This window comes from Ipomoea nil, unplaced genomic scaffold (genome assembly GCF_001879475.1).
Source record: "Ipomoea nil cultivar Tokyo-kokei standard unplaced genomic scaffold, Asagao_1.1 scaffold3321, whole genome shotgun sequence".
NCBI lineage: Eukaryota > Viridiplantae > Streptophyta > Magnoliopsida > Solanales > Convolvulaceae > Ipomoea > Ipomoea nil.
The window spans coordinates 2241811-2262715 of record NW_017619749.1 but is presented as its reverse complement, the minus strand read 5'-3'; the positions used below and the strand labels follow the sequence as shown (position 1 = coordinate 2262715).

At 36.2% G+C, this 20905-nt stretch overlaps 2 protein-coding genes and 1 long non-coding RNA gene across 3 annotated transcripts; 2 read left to right on the top strand and 1 right to left on the bottom strand.

Moving 5' to 3' along the window:
• The first annotated feature begins 1347 nt into the window (after positions 1-1347).
• Positions 1348-2243, top strand: LOC109170424. Its single transcript, XR_002052432.1, has 3 exons — positions 1348-1416; positions 1595-1714; positions 2095-2243. It is a non-coding gene; the product is annotated as an uncharacterized LOC109170424 (long non-coding RNA).
• Positions 2244-12349: 10106 nt separating this feature from the next.
• On the bottom strand, positions 12350-13869 carry LOC109170418 (geranylgeranyl transferase type-2 subunit alpha 1-like). Its single transcript, XM_019319531.1, has 3 exons — positions 13771-13869; positions 13084-13270; positions 12350-12920 (listed from the first exon to the last, which is right to left on the bottom strand). Exons 1-3 carry the CDS (start codon positions 13834-13836, stop codon positions 12532-12534), a joined length of 642 nt encoding a protein of 213 aa, XP_019175076.1. The 5' UTR covers positions 13837-13869; the 3' UTR covers positions 12350-12531.
• Positions 13870-16494: 2625 nt separating this feature from the next.
• LOC109170423 (serine carboxypeptidase-like 17) lies at positions 16495-20082 on the top strand. Its single transcript, XM_019319543.1, is given in 14 exon segments — positions 16495-16722; positions 16867-17012; positions 17195-17259; positions 17386-17532; positions 17630-17732; positions 17819-17856; positions 18024-18122; positions 18264-18350; positions 18457-18603; positions 18716-18787; positions 19185-19312; positions 19401-19514; positions 19619-19664; positions 19758-20082. Coding segments are annotated over 14 exon segments (1431 nt in total). The 5' UTR covers positions 16495-16567; the 3' UTR covers positions 19842-20082.
• The last annotated feature ends 823 nt before the right edge of the window (positions 20083-20905 follow it).

The following is a 20905-nucleotide window of genomic DNA, read 5'->3' as shown; positions in this document are numbered from 1 at the left end:
CGTTCGAATATAGTACAAGAGAGATGTCAATGCCACGCTTGAATTGTTCCATGTCACATATAAATACAACTAACTTGCTTAAAAGTTCTATTAATTTTCTAGTACATTTTTTTCTCAAATTTTAACCATTTTTCAGGATGGTATGGCTGGAATCAGTGCAGAGGAATCCTAAGCTTACACTGACAAGGCCCAAGGAACCTGAACTTGAAACAGCTCAACGTTACCGTCCAGTAAAACTTAAGAGCTCAGCTAAGTTGAAGTATTCTTTTTAGTTTTAAAATGATTTTCAAGTGTTCTTTTTAGTTTTAAAAATGATTTTCTAGTGTTCTTTAGTTTTAAAAATGATTTTCAAGTATTCTTTTTTGTTTTAAAAATGTTTTTTTAAGTGTGCTCTAGTTTAGCTAATATTTTCATGTATTCTTTTTTAAAAATGATTTTCAAGTGTTCTTTAATTTTAAAAATGATTTTCAAGTGTTCTTTAATTTTAAAAATGATTTTCATGTGTTCTTTAGTTTATAAAAATGATTATATAGTTTGCTCTTTTGTTTAAAAATGATTCTCAATTTTAAAAAAGGATACACCCGAATATGTGCCTAAAGTTGTTGGCATTCTTGCTCAATTCCTTGGAGCAGGTAATTTTTCTGTTTCATAACCTATGAATTATTGCTTGCCTAAAGTTGTTGACATTCTTGCTCAATTCCTTAAACTTTAGTTGAAAATGTGGAGCGCGATGCTGTACAAAAGGCTCTTATCATATAGCTGAGAGCAGTTTGTAATATGTAAATCATTCCGTGAGGTGGTTGTGGAGCGGTGGCCAAACCTAGATTTGAGGTTTAGGAGGGGCCGAGGGGGGGTTGGGTAGGTTTTTAACATATGTAAAAGTCTTCTCCTTCAATAAATACCCAATCACCTTTTTGTGTTTTGGTGTCTGTTCTTTTGTCCAACTCGTGTCAGTGACCTGATAGATACAAGACATATTTAGTGTTTGGCCATTTGCAGAACTTTAATTTTGTGTACCACATTATTTATTTTCCCTCCATTGTAGGGGAAATCTGCATCTTATGTTCTTCCACACCCCCCCACCCCCCCCCCCCCCCCCCAAATCCCCAAAGCAAAGGAGAAAAATGGCGGCTAAAGATTTGGTTTTGCTGTGTTTGGTGGTGATTTTAGGCTCCGCTCAGCTCATTCATTGGTAGTGGATTTGCTGAGGTATTCAAGTTCTTAACTTTTTTCCTTTTTTTGCTTTCCTTTTCCCCTATCACCTGTAATAGGTTAGATTCTAAAAACACAGTGGGTCATGGGTGTAATGCAGCAGATGTGGGAGGGCCTTATACAGAAGACTAAGGATGGAGGCTTGGATGTTATTCATACCTATGTGTTCTGGAACCTCCATGAACATTCACCTGGCAATGTGTTGTTAGTTCTTCATTTCCACCTTTTCCTGAACTAATGTGGTTTATTTTCTGTTTTTTTTTTTTTTTATAGTAAGAGTACTGAGATAATTCCTCTAAGCTTATTTCTTTGAATGCTTGTTTCTATTTGTCACTTTCGAATTTCCATTTTAACTAATCACATTTTCTTCCTTGGTAAATAGGTTTGCTTAGGCAGCCAAAGTTATGACCATTTGATGGAACTTCATAAGGCGATTAAGTTAAGTGAGAGAGCTTTAGTTAATGCAGATCCGACTGTTACGCCGTTGGGAAACTATGAACAGGTAATTCCTATTTCCAAGTGATTCCTGATAAAGTGTTGGCTCTATGGTAATATGCTTTTTGTCATCAAGTCACCATCCGCACCCACCCCGTCCCCGTGGCCGATAAGATGGACACGATAAAATATTAGTGTCTATTTTTTTGCTTCAGCTGTCTATCAAAGAAAAGTTTCTTGATAACTACAAGGTTACAAATTCAATTCTTAGCGGGAGCGACCTGTATTGACCTTCTTGGTTTGAGTTAGTTAGCTATAGTCAACCTAGGCTGGTTTACCCTCATGTAGTAGCTGCGTGTTTCCCTCGTCACTTCAAAAAAAATAAAGTTTTTGCTATGTGGAGTTAACATGTGTTTATTCACATGTTCAAAATGTCTTCATTTTTAGGCACATGTATTTTCTTCCATGTCTGGTGGCTGTGCGTCTTTTCTCGCAAATTTCCATTTGAATTCACCTGCCACAGTGATATTCAATCAGAGGCACTATGAACTGCCACCTTGGTCAATTAGTATTCTTTCAGATTGCAAAACTGCTATCTTTAATTGTTGGCCTTTACTCATAGATCTTATGTCTTTTAGGAATTAGGAGAACAATATCTATTTTCCCTCTATTTAGTTGCTATACCTTCATGTTTGTATCGGGATACTAACATTCTCATTGAAACTTCCAATATCTGATTTTCGTCTCAGAAATAAATGGTTTCAGAGAAAGAATGAAGAAATAAACTTTACATATATTGAGTGCTTGTTGTATATGTATTTTGCCATCTGGTTCATAAGGTAAGAATCAAGCTTTTGCACCTTTTTGTGCTGCGCTTTATATGTGTAGTCAAATGAGTTTAGGTTCTGTTAATTTATTATTTTTACAGACTCCTAATGCAACAAATAGTGGGTCTTTTACTTTATAGGGCTAGATTCTGTGTTTGATTGCTCAATTAATTACGATTGGTTGTTATGGAAAATAACAAGTATTCTTATAAGTTTAAAAAAAAAAAAAATCAAGTATTATATTTAGTTTTAAAAATGATTTTTTCAAGGATTTTTTTAGTTTTAAAAATGATTTTTAAAGTATTTCTTTTATTTTTAAAAAATAATTTTCAAGTATTCTTTTTAGTTTTAAAATGATTTTCAAGCGTTTTTTTTAGTTTTAAAAATGATTTTCAAGTGTGCTCTCTAGTTTTAAAAATGATTTTCAAGTGTGCTATTGTTTAAAAATGATTTTCAAGTATTCTTTTTGTTTTAAAAATGATTTTTAAGTGTTCTCTAGTTTAACAAAGATTTTCAAGTATTCTTTTTTTTTTTTTAATGATTTACAAGTGTTCTTTAATTTTTAAAATGATTTTCAAGTGTTCTCTTGTTCAAAATTGATTTTAAAGTGTGGTTTTAGTATAAAAAAGATTTTGAAGTGTTCTTTAGTTTTAAAAATGATTTTCAAATTTAAAAAAGAGTTTTTTTCCCAAAATGGTCCCTCGACTATTGCTCATTCTCAATTTTGCATTTCGACTTTTAATTGCACCCAATGTGGTCCCTTGACTTTTAAAAACTCTCCCAAATTGGTCCTCCGTTAGAAATTTCGTTTATTGAGTGTTAAAATGGAGGACATTTTCATTCTTTTACCTATTATATGCCTAATATACTCTGAAAAATAGTCAAGGGACCATTTTAGGAATAGTCGAGGGATCATTTTGAGAAAAACTCATTTATTTCATTTTTGTTTATTTCCATTTTTGTAAGACTATCAAATTAGAGTTTCTATACATTTTTTTTACAAATATAAATAGTTAAAATTCACAATCAAACCGCAAAATTTTAAACTTTCTATACAAATTTGTTCCTTCTGTCTAAACATACAAACTTTTCCTCTAATCCTATCCTGTTTACCAAAGTACGTAAAAAAAATAATAATTTTATTTTAACTATAAAAATAATATTTAATGTAATACATAGTGATTGATTGTCTTTTGAAGTTTTAATATATAAAAGTATTTATGAATGTTACGAAATTTATTGTAAAACTTGATAGGGATAGGGGAAAAATTTGTACGTTTAGACAAAAGGAAAAAAATTGTAGAGAACGTTTAAAATTTTGAGATTTGATTGTGGATTTTAACTATTTATATTTGTAAGAAAAAGAATTGTATAGAAATTCAAATTTGATAGTGTTAAAAAATGGAAATAAATAAATGAGTTTTTCTTAACATGATCCCTCGACTATTCTCTAAATGGTCTCTCGACTATTTTTCAGAGTATATTAGGCATATAATAGGTGAATGGACGAAAATGCCCTTCATTTTAACACTCAATAGATGAAATTTTTAACGGAGGACCAATTTGATGGAGTTTTTAAAAGTCAAGGGACCACATTGGGTGCAATTAAAAGTCGAAATGTAAAATTGAGAATAAGCGATAGTTGAGGGACCATTTTAGGAAAAAACTCTTTAAAAAATGACACACCAGAATATGTGCCTAAAGTTGTTGATATTCTTGCTCAATTTCTTAGAGCAGGTAATTTTCTTTTCATAACCTATGAATTATTGCTTGCCTAAAGATGATGTTCTTGCTCAATGTACATTAATACCTCTATTCTTGTTCACTTTGACTTGCTTTGCCTCTCAATGCAAGCGTTTGTCTAGAAAATTGTCCAAATGATGAAGAATGAATGGCTGTTTCAGTCACGGGGTGGTCCCATCATTCTCTCTCAGGTAAGGTTTCCATATTTAGCGTAATTTGGTTGCTACCAAATTTACATTCCCGGGATTAATAGGATGGGATAAACATCATTCTCTCTCAGGTAAGGTTTCCATATTTAGCGTAACTTGGTTGCTATCAAATTTACATTCTCGGGATTTAATAGGATGGGATAAAATGATAAAATGATAAATGTCAAGAATTCTTGACATTTATGTTGTTCTTTAACGTATAGTTCAGTCATTATAAACAATTTGGAACCGTGTCCACCTTGCAAGGTGGATCCGGTTTCACAGCATAACGATTGTCTTGACAGAGATAAGATATTAGGGCAAGAAAAAATGTGCTTTGGGCCTTAGAAAAAAATATAAAATGAACCATGTCTTAACTTCTTAATTAAAAATGGTGTTTGGGCATCAGAAAAAATTGATATGTGTCTTAACAACTTAATTACTCATTATATATATATATATATATATATATATATATATATATATATATATATATATATATATATATATATATAATTAAATATTTCAAATAGATTAGATGAAATACAATGTTAATTCAATTTATAGTTTTTTGCTATATATTTTTAATATTTTTAATTTTTAATATTGGGCTAAATTAATGTTGTACCACGCACGGATGCTATATTACGGTGGATATGCATTGGACGTGTTTTTTTCATCTTTTTTTTTTAAATAAAAAAAATCATATTAAATATCATTAATTGTTGATTGCTCTGATTATGCTATTGTGATATATATGAGTAATAATAGCAATAGGAAAAACGTTACAGCCATGGCATGTTTCTTTGATGCCTTTGTCACCTTCTTTGCCACAACATTCGTAAACTTTTTCATAGCCCAGTTGGTGGTATTCAGATATGTGGACGCGCCGCTACGACCCTCGGTTTCTGTTCTGGGTCATCTTTATCCTATCATTTTGTTTTTCGCTGTACTATGTATTTTACAGAAACCAGATGCACCGTGCACGCAGCTCTATACTAGCCCAAAGACTTGTGTGAACACCCCAGCAAATCCATTATTATTTACGTTTGTTTGTGTTTTTCAAGGTTATAGTTTCTCGATTTTGATTTCATGTTCAACATAAGCAATCGTTATATCGTGCACTAGGGTGCACAATGCATTGTGCGCCCCGCCTTACCCAAAATGATATCGTTTTGGTGCATTGTCAAAAAAAAAAAAAAAAATCTTTGTTTCGAATACACAAACTCATAACAGAGTACACAGAAACTCATAACTGAATGCACATCTAACATGATACATAATATACAGAAACTCTTAACTGAATACACAGAAATTCTTAACTAAAGACATAGAAACTCTTAACTGAATACATAGAAACTCATAACACAATACACAGAAATTTTTAATTGAATACACATAATGGGATTTGGGACGTTTAGACGGGCGGAATGACATTAGCAATTGAAACACACGCGTTTTGTGCATGTGCACACATTGTTATGTGCATCGTGATGCACGATATAAATTGCCCTACGGCTCCTCAGAAGTCAAAAATAAATGTAAGGACTCTTCCATATTATTGATATGGGTGTCGGATAGATAGAGTCAAAAAAGAAATATTCTACGGTCCCAAATTATACCAATTGAATTCTGTCCGCAATAAACACTGGTTTTTCGAACATAAGTTGTTAACGCATAATCATGAGCGTGGCCATGGGTAGGGGTGTAAACGAATCGAATCGAGTCCCTCAGTATTCGATTCGAATTCGACTATATATTCGAATATTCGTATTTGTTTAATATTCGAATTTCAAATTTGATTCGTATTCGATTCGACCAATTTATTCGAATATATTCTATTTGACTCGAATATTCGAATTCGAAATGCCTAATTTAATTTTTTACAAAATTCTTCAATAAATTAAGATAAAATGTAATAAAAATTTATATTTAAATAGCATAAAATATTCGAATACTATTCGAATCGAATACACTCTAATTTGTATTCATATTCGAAAAATATTCGAATCATAAAAAAGTATTCGAATTCGAATCACGAATCGAATTTTTTTTATTTGAATTGTTTGTGCAATAAATCTCAGGATTATTGGTTTTGTGATTGATTCGGTTGTTAGTGGATGCAAAATATAAAATAAAGAAATGCGGTATGTTTTATTTCATGGAAATAAATTATGGACATATTGAGTTGTGAGTCAGACTCCACTACTCCTCACCATAGATGTACAAGGTAAGGGTGAACATTTCAGTTCGGGTTATTTGAAACGAGTCGAGTCAAACAGTTAGATTTTAGTTTATTATTATATAAAAATCAATTGATTTTATATTTTATAAATTGAATGATTTCGGTTTAGATTTTAATTACTTGTGTCAAAAAAGTGATTCACTAATAAATTTTTTCTTCTGTAGTTAGTAGAGAGTTGAGGTTAGAATGTAAGGATGATGACGATTGTATATTCAACGTAAAATCAATAATAGTCTAAACAATAACAATATAAGGAGATAAGTAAAGAGTCCTAGCCAACTACTAATACAAGAGTCCTAACACTCCCCCTCAAGCTCAAGGTGGAGCAGTCGAAATGTTGAGCTTGTCACGAAGAAGAGAGAATCGAGTTGGCGCAAGTGGCTTGGTAAAAATATCAGCAATCTGATCCTTCGTGGAAATGAAGTGAACCTGAATTTCCTTTTTGGCGACCTTGTCTCGGACAAAGTAATAGTCAATTTCCACATGCTTAGTCCGAGCATGGAAAATCGGATTGGCACACAGGTACGTAGCACCCAAATTGTCACACCATAGACTAGGCGGAGAAGCTGGAGAGAAACCGATTTCCTTAAGCAAAGAAACAAGACATGTCACCTCAGCCGCCACATCAGCTAAGGCCTTATATTCTGCCTCAGTAGAAGAACGCGCCACAGTGCGTTGCTTCCGGCACGACCACGAGATTAGATTAGAGCCCAAAAATATCGCAAAGCCACTGGTAGACTTCCTATCATCCGGACTACCAGCCCAATCCGAATCAGAAAACGCATGCAGCGAGGTAGATAAAGACTTCCGAACACACAGCCCCATGCCAAGAGTGCCTTTCACATAACGCAACACCCGCTTCATCAAAGACCAATCAGCAGTAGTAGGAGCCTGCATGCGTTGACATAGCCGGTTGACTGCAAAGGATAAATCAGGACGAGTCACCGTTAAGTACTGCAAGGCACCAGCTAGCCCACGATAGTGTGTAGGATCAGCAAAGGGAGCAACATCACCGTCCTTAGAGCGAGCAACCGAGATCGGGGTAGAAACCGGCTTACAGTCAACCATCCCTGCACGCTTGAGAATATCCTGAACATAACGGCGCTGAGACAAAAGAATACCATCAGAAATAGAAACAGTCTCAATCCCTAAAAAAAAAATGGGGGCCCCATATCTCGAATTTTAAACTCCTGAGCAAGCCGATCCACCAGCCCAGTAACTCGGCGAGAATCTGAGCCCATGACAAGAATGTCATCGACATAAACCAGAAAATAAAGTTGCACACCATGATCAGAATAAATAAACAAAGACACGTCAGTCTTCGATGGAGTAAAGCCAACGGAAAGAAGAAAGTTATGTAACCGGGTAAACCATGCACGCGGGGCTTGCTTAAGCCCATACAAAGAGTGCTGCAGATAACAAACATGAGTAGGAGCTGACTTGTCCTCGTATCCCGGAGGCTGACGCATATACACTGTCTCAGCCAAACGCCCATTAAGGAAGGCGTTGTGCACATCCAGCTGCCGAATACACCAATCACGAGAATAGGCCAGAGAAAGCAAGAGACGAACCGTGGTGTGGGCTTAACAACCGGATTGAACTTCTCAAAGAAATCCTTGCCCGCAATCTGATTAAAGCCCTTGGCAACTAACCGGGCCTTGTGCCGCTCAACAGACCCATCAGCATTCCTCTTGACACGAAATACCCACTTGCAGCCCACAACATTCATCCCCCGAGTATAGGGAATAAGCCGCCAGGTCTGATTTTGAAGCAAAGCATTAAACTCAGCATCCATGGCCTCACGCCACTCTGGATGCTTGACTGCCTGGGAGTAACACGTGGGCTCAGGTGGATCAACAGTAGACACCAATGCCACATGCTCTTGTGGACCCCGGCTCCGTGTGGCCATAACATGAGAACAATGACCAACCACCTTAGTCCCACGGCGAGGACGACCACGAGCCGGCCGAACAGAAACTGTCTGCTCACTAGACACAGAGTCAGCCGGTACCGGATCTGAATCCACAACCTGTTTATCAAAATCACTATCCACCACCTCGGTAGTAGGAGGAGGCACAGAAACAACTGGAGCAACACCCCAAGGAGCAGCCGGGGGCCGAGAAACCACCTGCGAAGAAATAGAGCCAGCAAAAGGAAACACGGACTCATCAAATCGCACATGGCGACAAATAAAGACCTTATTAGTGTTAGGATTCAGACAACGATAGCCTCGAAAAGAGTCAGGATAACCTAAGAAAACACAGGGAGACGAACGATATTCCAATTTATTATGATTATAGGGACGTAACAAAGGAAAACACAGACAGCCAAAAACACGCAAGAAAGAATAAGAGGGTGGCGAACGATGGAGCCGAAAATGAGGAGACTCATCGTTCAACACACGAGTAGGCATCTTGTTAATCAAGTAAACTGCAGTCTCAAACGCATAATCACAAAAACGAGAGGGAATAGACGCCTGAGCCATCAAAGCCAACCCAGTTTCAACTATATGCCGATGGCGGCGTTCTACCCGACCATTCTGCTCATGAGTATACGCACAGGACTGCCTGTGACGAATACCGAGCGACTCGAAAGTAGAGTGGAGCTTTTTGTACTCTCTCCCTGGATCAGACTGAATAGACACGATTTTGTGGGAATATGACCGCTCAACTAGTGACCGAAACCGTTCAAATATAGAATAAATATCCGTTTTCGCACGCATAGGATAAAACCACACATATCGCGTAAAATCATCCACGAATAGAACAAAATAGCGAAAACCATTAACAGAGTACACAGGCGCTAGGCCCCAAATATCAGTATATATAAGTTCTAATACTCGAGTACTTTTAGTCTCAACACGAGGTAAAGAAAAATGGGAAGACTTCCCTAACTGACACGAAGAACACAAACGAGACAAATCACTAGAATTAAACGAACTAACACCGGATGTCTGCAATATCTGACGCAACACCCGTGTGTGTGGATGACCAAGCCGCTTGTGCCAAGTAGAGGACGACGCACGCGCAGCAACAAAAGCAGACGGACTCGAAGACACAGGCCACGAATATAAGCCACCGGAGGTACCCCCCTTAAAAACCACCTTCTTGGTCAAGAGATCCTTCACAAGAAAACAGTCAGGATGAAATTCAAAAAAGACACAGTTATCTTTAGCAAACCGCTGAACAGAAAGCAACGAAAAGGACAACCCAGGAACATGCAGAACATCAGTTAAACTAAACGATCTAGAGGAAGAAGCTATCGAAGCAGACCCAACACTAAAAATAGGCATACCTGCACCATTACCCACACGTAAGGTGTCTGGACCACCATAACGAGCCGAAGAAGTCAACATAGAGGAGTCGGGAGTAGCATGATTCGTGGCTCCCGTGTCAGGAAACCACTGATGAGACTCAACACCACCGGTCTCACCACCAGAAACAACCATATGCGCCTGAGGATCTGTGGTCTCAGAATAACGCTGGAAACAAGCCCGTGCCGAGTGCCCAAACTTCTCGCAAATCTGACACCGGACGTCCGACCGCCCACGGCCACGACCCCGGCCACCTTGGCCACGGCCCGAACCTCCACCGCCCGAGCCGCCACTGCTACTGCCCGAGCCTCCACGATAGGACCGGCCGCCACCGCAACCTCCTCCTCGGCCACGCGAGGCTGCCATAGCAGTCGGGGCAGCAGCATCACCACCACCAGGCGCACAAATATACTCCTGCGAAGTTAAATAATCAGAAAGCTTAGTTAAAGTTACCGGAGAGCCACGCTTCAGTGGTGCAACAAGAGGACGGAGCTCCGGTCGTAATCCACAAAAAACGTAGAGATTCTGATCGTCAAGCGTAATAACCCGGCCGGCCAGCGCCAAATCCTCAACCAGAACTCTCGCCCGACTCAAATAATCCGAGACGGATGACGCCCCCTGGGACAGTCCCTGCAGCTCGCCGAGAAGCCTCAAAGCCCGAGAACGCGTCGCCGAGCCAAGCTCCTGCTCGATCGCCAACCATAGAAGCCGCGACGTAGAGCGCCCGATCGCCATAGGTAGCATCTCGCCGGACAAGGATGAAATCAGTAGAGAAAGAACAGCCTTGTCCTGCCGGCGCCATTGCTGTTGCAGCGAAGCCAAATCAGACGGCCAGCCAGCGCTGTCTGCCGTCGACTCCACCGGGACGGACGACAGCAGTACTGGCGTCGGACATGGCAGTGTGCCATCAACAAATCCAAGTAACCCTTGGCCTTCCAAGAATGGCAACATCTGAGTACGCCAAAACAAATAATTGTGGGCGGTAAGTTTGATAGACACGAAGTGATGGGCGGAGGACAAACTAGTATTCGGGTAAACGGGAGTAGGGGCAACCTCGGACACAGTCCGTTCAGAAAAATCACGAACAGAACCGCCATTGTTATCTCCCAAGGTTGCCATGGAAAAAAGAATCCCTGGATACTGATACCAGATGAGGATTGTATATTCAACGTAAAACCAATAATAGTCTGAACAATAACAATATAAGGAGATAAGTAAAGAGTCCTAGCCAACTACTAATACAAGAGTCCTAACAAGGATAAGTTGAGTGAGAAATGGATAATTTCTTCTTCTTCATTGCTTGCCCCTCTGGATTGTGTGGCAAATTGATCAAGTTGGTGACTTGGGCAACTGTTGTACAAGTAGGAAGCAAGAATAAATATTTATCTGCAAGCAAGTTGGTAGGGCAGTTGATTTGATAAGTTCAACAGGTAATTGTCTATTGGTCTCTAACTTAGTTTACCTCCTTATATAATCTTTTGCCGGCTAAAATCTCAACTTCATATTATGCACACTTTCAAATAGCAACTGCAAACTTTCTCATAAATCAAAAGCTATTTTTGCTTTCTTTCTTTTTTTTTTTTTTTTACTTCAAGTGTGTTCTTTTATCAAATCAATTATTATGGAACATGTGATTTACCTCATACACCGCCTAAGAAAACAGAGAGTTAAAGCAAAAGTAGAGATCCATATGCATCGAGGTAATAGGATTAGGTTCAAGGCTTCCTCCCCACGGTTTTGACTACCAACTATTTTAATTGCAACCTCTACAGTTGACCTCGTACTCTCCAAGATACCTGATTCTAGGATTAATCATCTATTCATTGATCCAAGGGTCTACCTTGTCCGGCAAGAATAAGCTGTGATTTGACTTCTCTAAGTACCTATAAATAGCCTAACCAAGCTGTCTGATAGCACACAAACATAAAGGAGTTGAAACAAGAAAGGCCAAAAATGGAGTCAAAATTGCATTTCCCAGAGAGACAGATGAAAGAGCAACATGCAAAAGCTGTACTCATACGCATTCTTGGGAATGCTTGTATATTTCACAGTGAGGTTATGCATATCAGGCCATCCATGGAAGATAGAGCAAATAATGAGAAATCAACTTTGGGATGCCTTTGTTACCTCGGCTGTTAAGTTTCTCAACTTCTTCGTTGCCAAAATAGTCGTGTTCAGATACGTTGCACCCCTGCAACCAATGCTTTATGTTATGTCGTGGCTATTCTGGATCGTCTTCACTCTCTCGGTTTCAACTTTGTACTCTTGAGTTTTCATCTTGTTGAAAACTCGAATGTCCCCTTTTGCTTTGCTTTCCCTGTAAATGAATCTTCAAGGCCAAAACATTAAACCCTTTGTATTATGAGCATTAAAAAGATGTATCCTTATCAAAACAAGAACAGATTTGAGACATCCAGCATTTCAAGCATCCATGAATCCTTTAAAAGAAGCAAAAATTGAAAATGTGGGATAAAATTTACCATATCTCAGTTGTATCAAGGAAAGAAGGTTCATCTGTAGTCACTGTTACATAAAAGTACACGAGAAAATAAGAAGGGCACTTTAAACTTATCGGAGCTTTTGACCATCAAGCCATTTGAGCAATGGTATTAGCTCAGACAGCAACAACTTTAACTTTTCATCAGAAACAGCATTTCCCGCAATATCTAGTTGTATCAAATTCATATGCTTAAAGACTAAGAATGCTTCCCAGTAATCAGTCGCATTGACAGCATCGGTTGAAAATTGCTCGATGTTCCAAGCACTTCCATTACTGTGGCACAGCGGAGAAGAACACAGGTACCTTCTTGTGTCAATTGAGTGCGCACCGATCTCATTGGATGAGATGTCCAATACTTTTAGCGATCTTAGATGCCTTAAAGGCTCCAAAGCAGTGAAACTGCAAAGTAAGTTCTTGCTTAGGTTTAAACAAGAGAGTAGCTGCATTGCCTCCATGCCTGCACCAAAATTCATAGAACATGGTATTGATATCATTTTCAATTTAAACATTGAAAAAGAACAGGCAATGTTTCCTGCTACACCTTACGCCATAAATTGATGAAAAAGAAGGCATAAATCAACATGCCACGAGTTCTATAAGTAAGAACTGGAGTTTTGTACCTTCAATTGACCGAAGTTGGTTGCAGCTAAGATCTAGGATCTGGACCCACAAAAGTTTTTCCAAACACCCAACTCGAGAAAGTGAGAGGTTATTTAGCCGCAGACATGAATAATTATAAATGATTGAAGAAGATGGTTCTCGATATTGATGGCAGCGTTCCAGCAAAGACTCTTGATTGGAGAATAACTGCAAAAGGACATTATGAAGATAAACCAACACTCTCTTTAGAAGATTTTAAAAAAAAAACTAAAATTAAAAAACCAATTTCTATATATTGTATCTCTTCAGAATCTCACTCAATTAGTCGTCATTGCAGTTCATTTGCCATGACAAACATCTGCTCAATAAAAAGCAGCTGATCATCAACTTTAGCCCCCACTCAATATGCCCTCTAGTAAACATCAGGTACTATGCTTATTTGGTCCCAGCTTATTTTTTAACTTATTTATACCAAAAAGCAAAAGCTGAGCCAAACTGTAAAAATATAAAAAGGATTTTAAGTTCAATTAAGAGGAAAAAATCTTTTTTTAAGAAGCTCAAAAAGAGCCTCTTTTTGAAGAAGCCAGAAACCTAGACAAACGAGCACATAACAACTAACAAGGAGTTCTCTTTTTCCACAGCCAAGGTGAACTCTAACATTCGACAACAAATCATGCCTAAGTGGTTAACAGAAATAAGAAAATCACCTGTCTTAGTAAAACAGAGCTGTATTCATCCTTATAGTACTGAATGTGTGGTGGATCCAATTCCATTAAATCATTGTAGAACTGAAGAACTTCTCCATAGTGGTTGCCATGAGGTGGCCATGAAGAAACCAACAAAGTTGTTAACTTTACTGTCTGCTCAAGAAGCCATTAGCCATAGATGATAAAACCAACCACTTTGATCATCTGAATCTGTAAAAAGAGCATGGCGGACAAACTCAAGCTCTTCTGTCAAAACATTCTCCTTGGGAGAATATCCTTTTACATTCTCCTTTAGCAAGCGAATCAGAAGAGCACTGTCAAAAGTCATTTGAACAAAAATTACGATAAGAAATCCATTTTGGGGAGAGGTTGACACATAAATATTTATTTACAGCCTCCAGGAGAAAATTTTTTAAACAGCATCTAAGAATCAAACTGCTGCATTTTGATGGGATGCCAAATACGGATCTTGATGTATAGAATGTTATCAGTATCAAATACATTGTGTTATTTGGGGAAGAGAATCGGATTGACTTTTGCCAAATTAACAAAAACGTCCCTTATTTAGACGGACAACTAATCAATAATAAATAGAGGATTAAAATTGTCCTCGTCACAATAAGTGTGTCTATAAATTAACAACATTTTTTTACAAAAGATTAAAATTATCCATGCTATTATAAGCATAGGATAAAAAAGAGAATTAACTATTTTTAAAAATATGTAGAAATTTAATTGTTCAATTTTGTTATCGAGAAATATATTTTAAATTTTGTTTAGATTAAAAATAATAATTTTGAAACCTAAAAAAGCTAATCGTAAAAAATTGTGGTGTTCATTATAGTTAGCTAGACTTTGGCCAGTAAAAAATTGGCCTATAGGTTAATTTTGACTTTTTTGACCACTATTAATTTTTTGATTTAGCTCATTGGGAAAAGCCATGCATGAAAGCTACTTGATGAGGACATTTGAATTGAAGACGGCAACGTCCCTCGTCCAACACCAAAACGTATTCTATATATATATATATATATATATATATATATATATTCTCAGACGACGACGATACTACATAGTACATACTACCTACGTGCGCTAGCTACTCCCAACGATCGAATATATGGACGCAGTGAAGTTATGGTTGATGAAGAAACCATCCTCCCATCATTCCCTTTGTTTCCTTATCACAATTCTTCTTCCTCAACACGTTATTTCCGACCACAATCTCTCTACCGTTGTCGAGTTTCTTCCCGGTTTCCATGGAAGTCTTCCTTTTATACTCCACACTGAGCGGGGAAAAAGACAGAAATGTGAAGGTGAAACATGCAATTCCTCAAAATATGAAAAAATAATAATAATAATAATAATAATAATAATAATAATAATAATAATAATAATAATAATAATAAAGTTAGACGAAAATATGAAAAACACATTTGAAAAATGCGTTTTTATCATATTTCCGGTCAAACTTAAAACACAAGTGAGAGTTGCGTTTCTCGAGAAACGCAAATCCCACATGTGTTTCTCGAGAAACGCAATTTTATTTTATTTTTTTTAAAAAATTTTTGATTTCTCCGGCGAAGAAGGCAACCAAACTAGTCGCCTTCTCCTTCGCGAATGAGATTCTCCTTTGATTTTATAATTTTGAAATACAATTTTAATTTATTAAAGTTACTTAATTTTGGTAAATCCTTGCATGTAGCTTGACTATAGAAAGCTTTCCAATCACTGGGCAAATGATCCAAGTGTAAGAAGCTCTTCATGTTAGAAAGGTATTCTCCCTTGTTTTTTCACTAACAAAATTAAATATCATTATTACCTGTATGCATTTTTAGAAAAATTAAATTGAGGGTTTTGAATCAGGGAACTATAGAAAAATGGTTAAGATGCAGACAAAGTATTAGCAACGACACTTACATAATCACATATATATATTGACAGTATACAATATCACAAAAATCTTAGTACTAAAGGCTACAAGTCACTAATATATAGGTATGTCATGTCATATGATAAGTTATGATAATACTACTTGTATAATTATCGCATACATCTATCTAATCTACAATAAATAACAACTAATTACCTGATCAATTACTACAGCGAATTGGTATGAGCACAGCGGTGACCATGACTTTACACTTCCATTCCAATCGACTCAAGCCTAGATAAGATCGTTAAATTATTCTATCGTTGATGACTGGCGACCATGGATGGTTAATGAGTAATGACCAAGTTGCAGGGTAGGTTATCTAAATTTAAACTGTAAAACTTTTTGTTAGTACGTGATAATGTAATTATAATTAATATATTCTTGACTACATTATTTAGTTTATGCGTTGGTCCATTTGTAATTACACAAGATCCTATTCAAATCAGATGACATTTGCGACAGTTAAAGTAAGAATTAATTTACACATGCATTTTTCCATAATTATTTGTATATGTTTTTATTTATTTTCTTCGTTTGTTATTATTAATATATATGTTATTATTAATATACTTAGACTTTGTCTGAACTATTTCCTGATTCTGTTTTGGTTCTTATGCAATCGGTAATCTACCATCGATTTTGCTTTAAAAAAAAAATAATAATTAAATAGGCCTTAGTCATTGTCAAACTGGCAAAAATAAATTACTTACTCTTTTATTATTACCGTGGCCGGCCTGGCGCGCGACAACGTGGATGGTCTCAAGGTTGTCCCTCGTCCAAGACCAAAATATATATTGTCCATCAGACACGACAGACAATATTGCCATATAACTGTTTATAGTTGAATTGAGGTCCAAGGACATGAAGAAACCATCTTCCCATAATTCCCTTTGTTTCTGTATTATAATTATTCTGCAACTGCTTCCTGCCGGTGTTCTTTCCGATGACGATCGCTCTACCGTCGTCGAGTTTCTCCCCGGCTTCCATGGACGTCTTCCCTTTGTACTCCACACTGGGTACGCTCATCTTCTTTTGATATCATGCGAGTCTTTTAACCGATATGATTGATCTTTTGTGAGACAATTTCATATAAATTTTTGTGTAATAATAATAATATTTCATGTATTGAGTTACAATATATGATAGGATGTTGCAAACAGGTACATCGGAGTGGGTAAAAATGAAGAAGTCCAGTTATTTTATTACTTTGTTAAGTCCGAATCGAATCCTAACAAGGATCCTCTTATTCTTTGGCTCACTGGTGGACCGGGATGTTCATCTTTAAGTGGACTTTTATACGAGTTAGGTATGCATATACTGTTTAATATAATTTTTTGATTTGTTAGAAAGTCCGTTACAAGAATATGCTAATAAATCAGTTTAAGTTATTCATAATTGACCGACTCAAATCAATAGTGAAGTATCTGATCAATTGGGTTGAGGTTTTCGGTGTTAAATTTTGTATCTAATTAGTTTATGTATGTATAGGGCCGTTAGAATTTGAGGCAAAACAATATAACGGGAGCCTGCCAACGTTGTTATTGACTCCACACGTACTCGATGACCAAGGTGACTGCCTGGAATCAACACCTTCACTCATGCATTAAGATATACATATTGTGTATGGCATTACTTTGGTTAGTTTGAGGTTAATATTTTGAGCTAATTATTCAGAATAGAGTAATTAATTTTGGAAATTTTAGGTTGCCAACATAATATTTTTGGACCAACCCGCAAATACTGGATTTTCGTATGCAACGACTCCGGATGCAACCACGTATACCGATTTACAAGCGTTCGACCACGTTTATGAATTTTTGCAAAAGGTATTTGATGCAATATCCTAATATACCAAAATGATTTAAAAATGTTTACTCCCTATTCCCTAATATATTAATTGTTTTAAGTTAATTTGTTTTGCAGTGGTTTTATAATAATCCAGACTTCATATCAAATCCTCTATATATTGCTGGAGATTCTTATTCTGGAATTACTGTTCCGATCATAGTTCAATTGATAGTTACTGGTATGAATACAAATATATAATTATATATAGAGCATTCTAGTTTTAAAAAGCATTCAATTGAAGGGTCCTCTCTTACAAACTTGCAGGAAATGAAGCTGGCAACAAGCCAATGATGAATCTTAAGGTTTGAATAGTTTTCTTTACTACTCTAGGAAGACAAATAAATTTCCACAGTAATGAGACAAAATTGGTAACAAAAGATAATTGAATCAGAAATTATCAAAAAAGTCCAGAGTAAAATTAATTAAACGTGATTAAAGTATTATTAATGAGGTAAGTACATCTTTTTAGGGATATATACTGGGCAATCCCAAAACATTTCCTGGCGAAGTTAATTACTCAATTCCATTTGCACATGGAATGGGGCTCATTTCCACTGAACTCTACACGGTTAGCATCTTCATTAATATACATTAATTATACTGATAAATCATTCACTTAATTAATCTAATTTTCTTAATCAATTAATAATTAGTATACATATAAATCAAAGCCCATATATGCATGCTCAAATTTTCTTTGTATATATAGTCGCTTACAGAGAATTGTAAAGAAGAATATCAAGACATAGGGTGGAGGAATGAATTGTGCTCTCAAAACCATCAGGTGTTCAAGCAGGTTTGCTAATTAATTATATTTCTTTAATTATATTTGTTAACTTTATATATGTAAAATAATAAAATAAATTAAGAGATAATACAAATTCATCTCGTTTGGTTCATAGATGATTGCTGGGATTAATGATCAGCACATTCTAGAGCCTTCTTGTGGATCAGAAAGTGCATTGCTGAACCCAGGCGACAACTTTTCTGGTAAACGAAGGTCACTTGAACAGAAATTTATGTCTTCCAACAATGACTTATGGTGTCGTGTAAGTTGTCTCATTTTTTTTTTTTCTGATATATACACACACATACATACAAGTTACACTACAACTTATTTTTTTTAGATGTGGAACTTAAATTTTATTTGAAATTTTCTAGGTTGATTATCGTAAACTCTCAAATTATTGGGCAAATGACCCAAACGTTCAAGAAGCACTGCACGTCCGAAAGGTTTGAGAATTACATCTACTAATATTTTAATATTTTATATATACTTATAGTGGTGGATTAGATAAAAATATAGCTCGCTTATTGTAAATGTGTATTGTGCAAAACTACTAAGTGCATTCGATGATATGTAACATCGTATTGAATATGTATGCAATTGAAGAATAGATGCACATTATAATTTTGCTTATTGTACTTTTAGAGTTTGAACGTTTTTTTAATACACATTTACATATTATCATATGCATATTGCATATTATAATTTTACTCAGTGTACTTTTGTATCGGCATTTTCTACAAAGTTATGTTCCTACTCAATGGGTCCATACCAATGTAGTACCAAATCATTTTGCATGATATGATTTTGATTTAGTTTCTTGTTCTATTTAACTTTGATCAGGGATCTATAGGACAATGGCTGAGATGTAGGCAAAGCATTTCAATATGGACCTATAGAGTCACTTTGATGGATACAATACAATATCATGCAAATATCAGTCGTAAAGGTTATAGGTCACTGATATATAGGTAAGTAATTAGAAATCATTTGTTTTAGTGTTACTAACTGATTATTCAAAAAATAATAATTAAATCTATTTTGTAATGAGTGGTATAGTGGTGATCACGACATGTGTGTTCCATTCCAATCAACGGAAGCATGGATTAAATCTTTGAAGTACGTTATTATTGACGAGTGGAGACCGTGGATTGTAAATAGTCAAGTTGCTGGGTATTTATCATTTGACTTAAACTACTTAATTTGTTGGTGTTGCTTCTTTTGTGTTTTGAATTGAATGCTAAATTGGCTTCATTTTATTACTAATTAATTGCAAGTTACACAAGGTCTTACTCCAACCAAATGACATTTGCAACCTTAAAAGTAAGTTATCTTCATAGACTCTGTTATGTATACACACGCGTACAAATTTTTATTGGATTTTCCAACTTTACCCCTTGTATTGTTTACTTACAGGGAGCAGGGCATGTAGCCTTCGAATATAAGCGAGAGGAAAGTGTTGCCATGCTAACAAGATGGTTATCTCACCAATCTTTATAAAATATAAATAGAGTTTAATCTATGATCACTTATCAACTGTGACTGTGATTTTCCCTCCATCATCCAAAATTTAAATTTTAAATAAATAAAAAAAAAAAAAAAAAAAAACCATCATGGCCCATTGCAACCCTTAGGATGCTTGATGGAATGACATGTGACTTTCTAAGTGCTTTATGTGTGTTTATGAGAGTTATTTACTTGTATATATTTTGCTATAATTTATCTTCCAATAAATTGAATTAACAGACATTTTCAACTACACTTTGACTTCACGGGCTCAATATATAATCTTCACAAAAGAACAATTAATTTTAGACATTCAATTGATCAACGAATACAATATTATTGACAATTTTACAATAGATAATATCTGAAGAAAATTGAATGGTTATCATGATAGAGTATAAGTCTTGAATTGAAATTAAATGTTCCTTATAATATGAACAAGTCAGCAATCATTTTTTCAATATTTGAATTTGAATATGTGAATGATTTAAGAGTTCTGACTTAAATTTTGTGGTTACTAAGCTAACACCCTAACCAACTTGGATAAGATTGCTTCGGTAGTGCTATTATTGTTAAATAAATGTAATAATGTAGGTATTTATTTATATTTAAACATTAGATATTGATACTGCTAATTCTACGTAAGCAATATAAATAACACAAGACCAAGTAAAGCAAGTAAGTCTTTATTGATCAAGGTAGAGTTCCTAAGTACAATCTACTTGGTTGCTCTGAGTACCGACTGACTGCGGTCGGGAGTCTCTAATAACAACCTATCGATCGTCCAAAAGTCCTCCACACTGTAGCTACTGTGGGCATTTATAGCCGCTGTGCCGGAGACAAGATCCCAGCTGCTCGGCATGTCTTCCACGTAGCCACCACGTGCCATCCTCCTGGGTGCCCTGCCTGTCGATGTAAAGAGCCGCCACGTGTCTTTAGTCAGCTCTCTCGCCGCAGGACTACCGCTCGGGGTTGACACCCTCGCTCGGGCAACTCCCGGTCGGTTTCCGACCGGGTTTTTCTCAAGGGGCCCGGCCTGTTACCTGCAAAGACAAGGA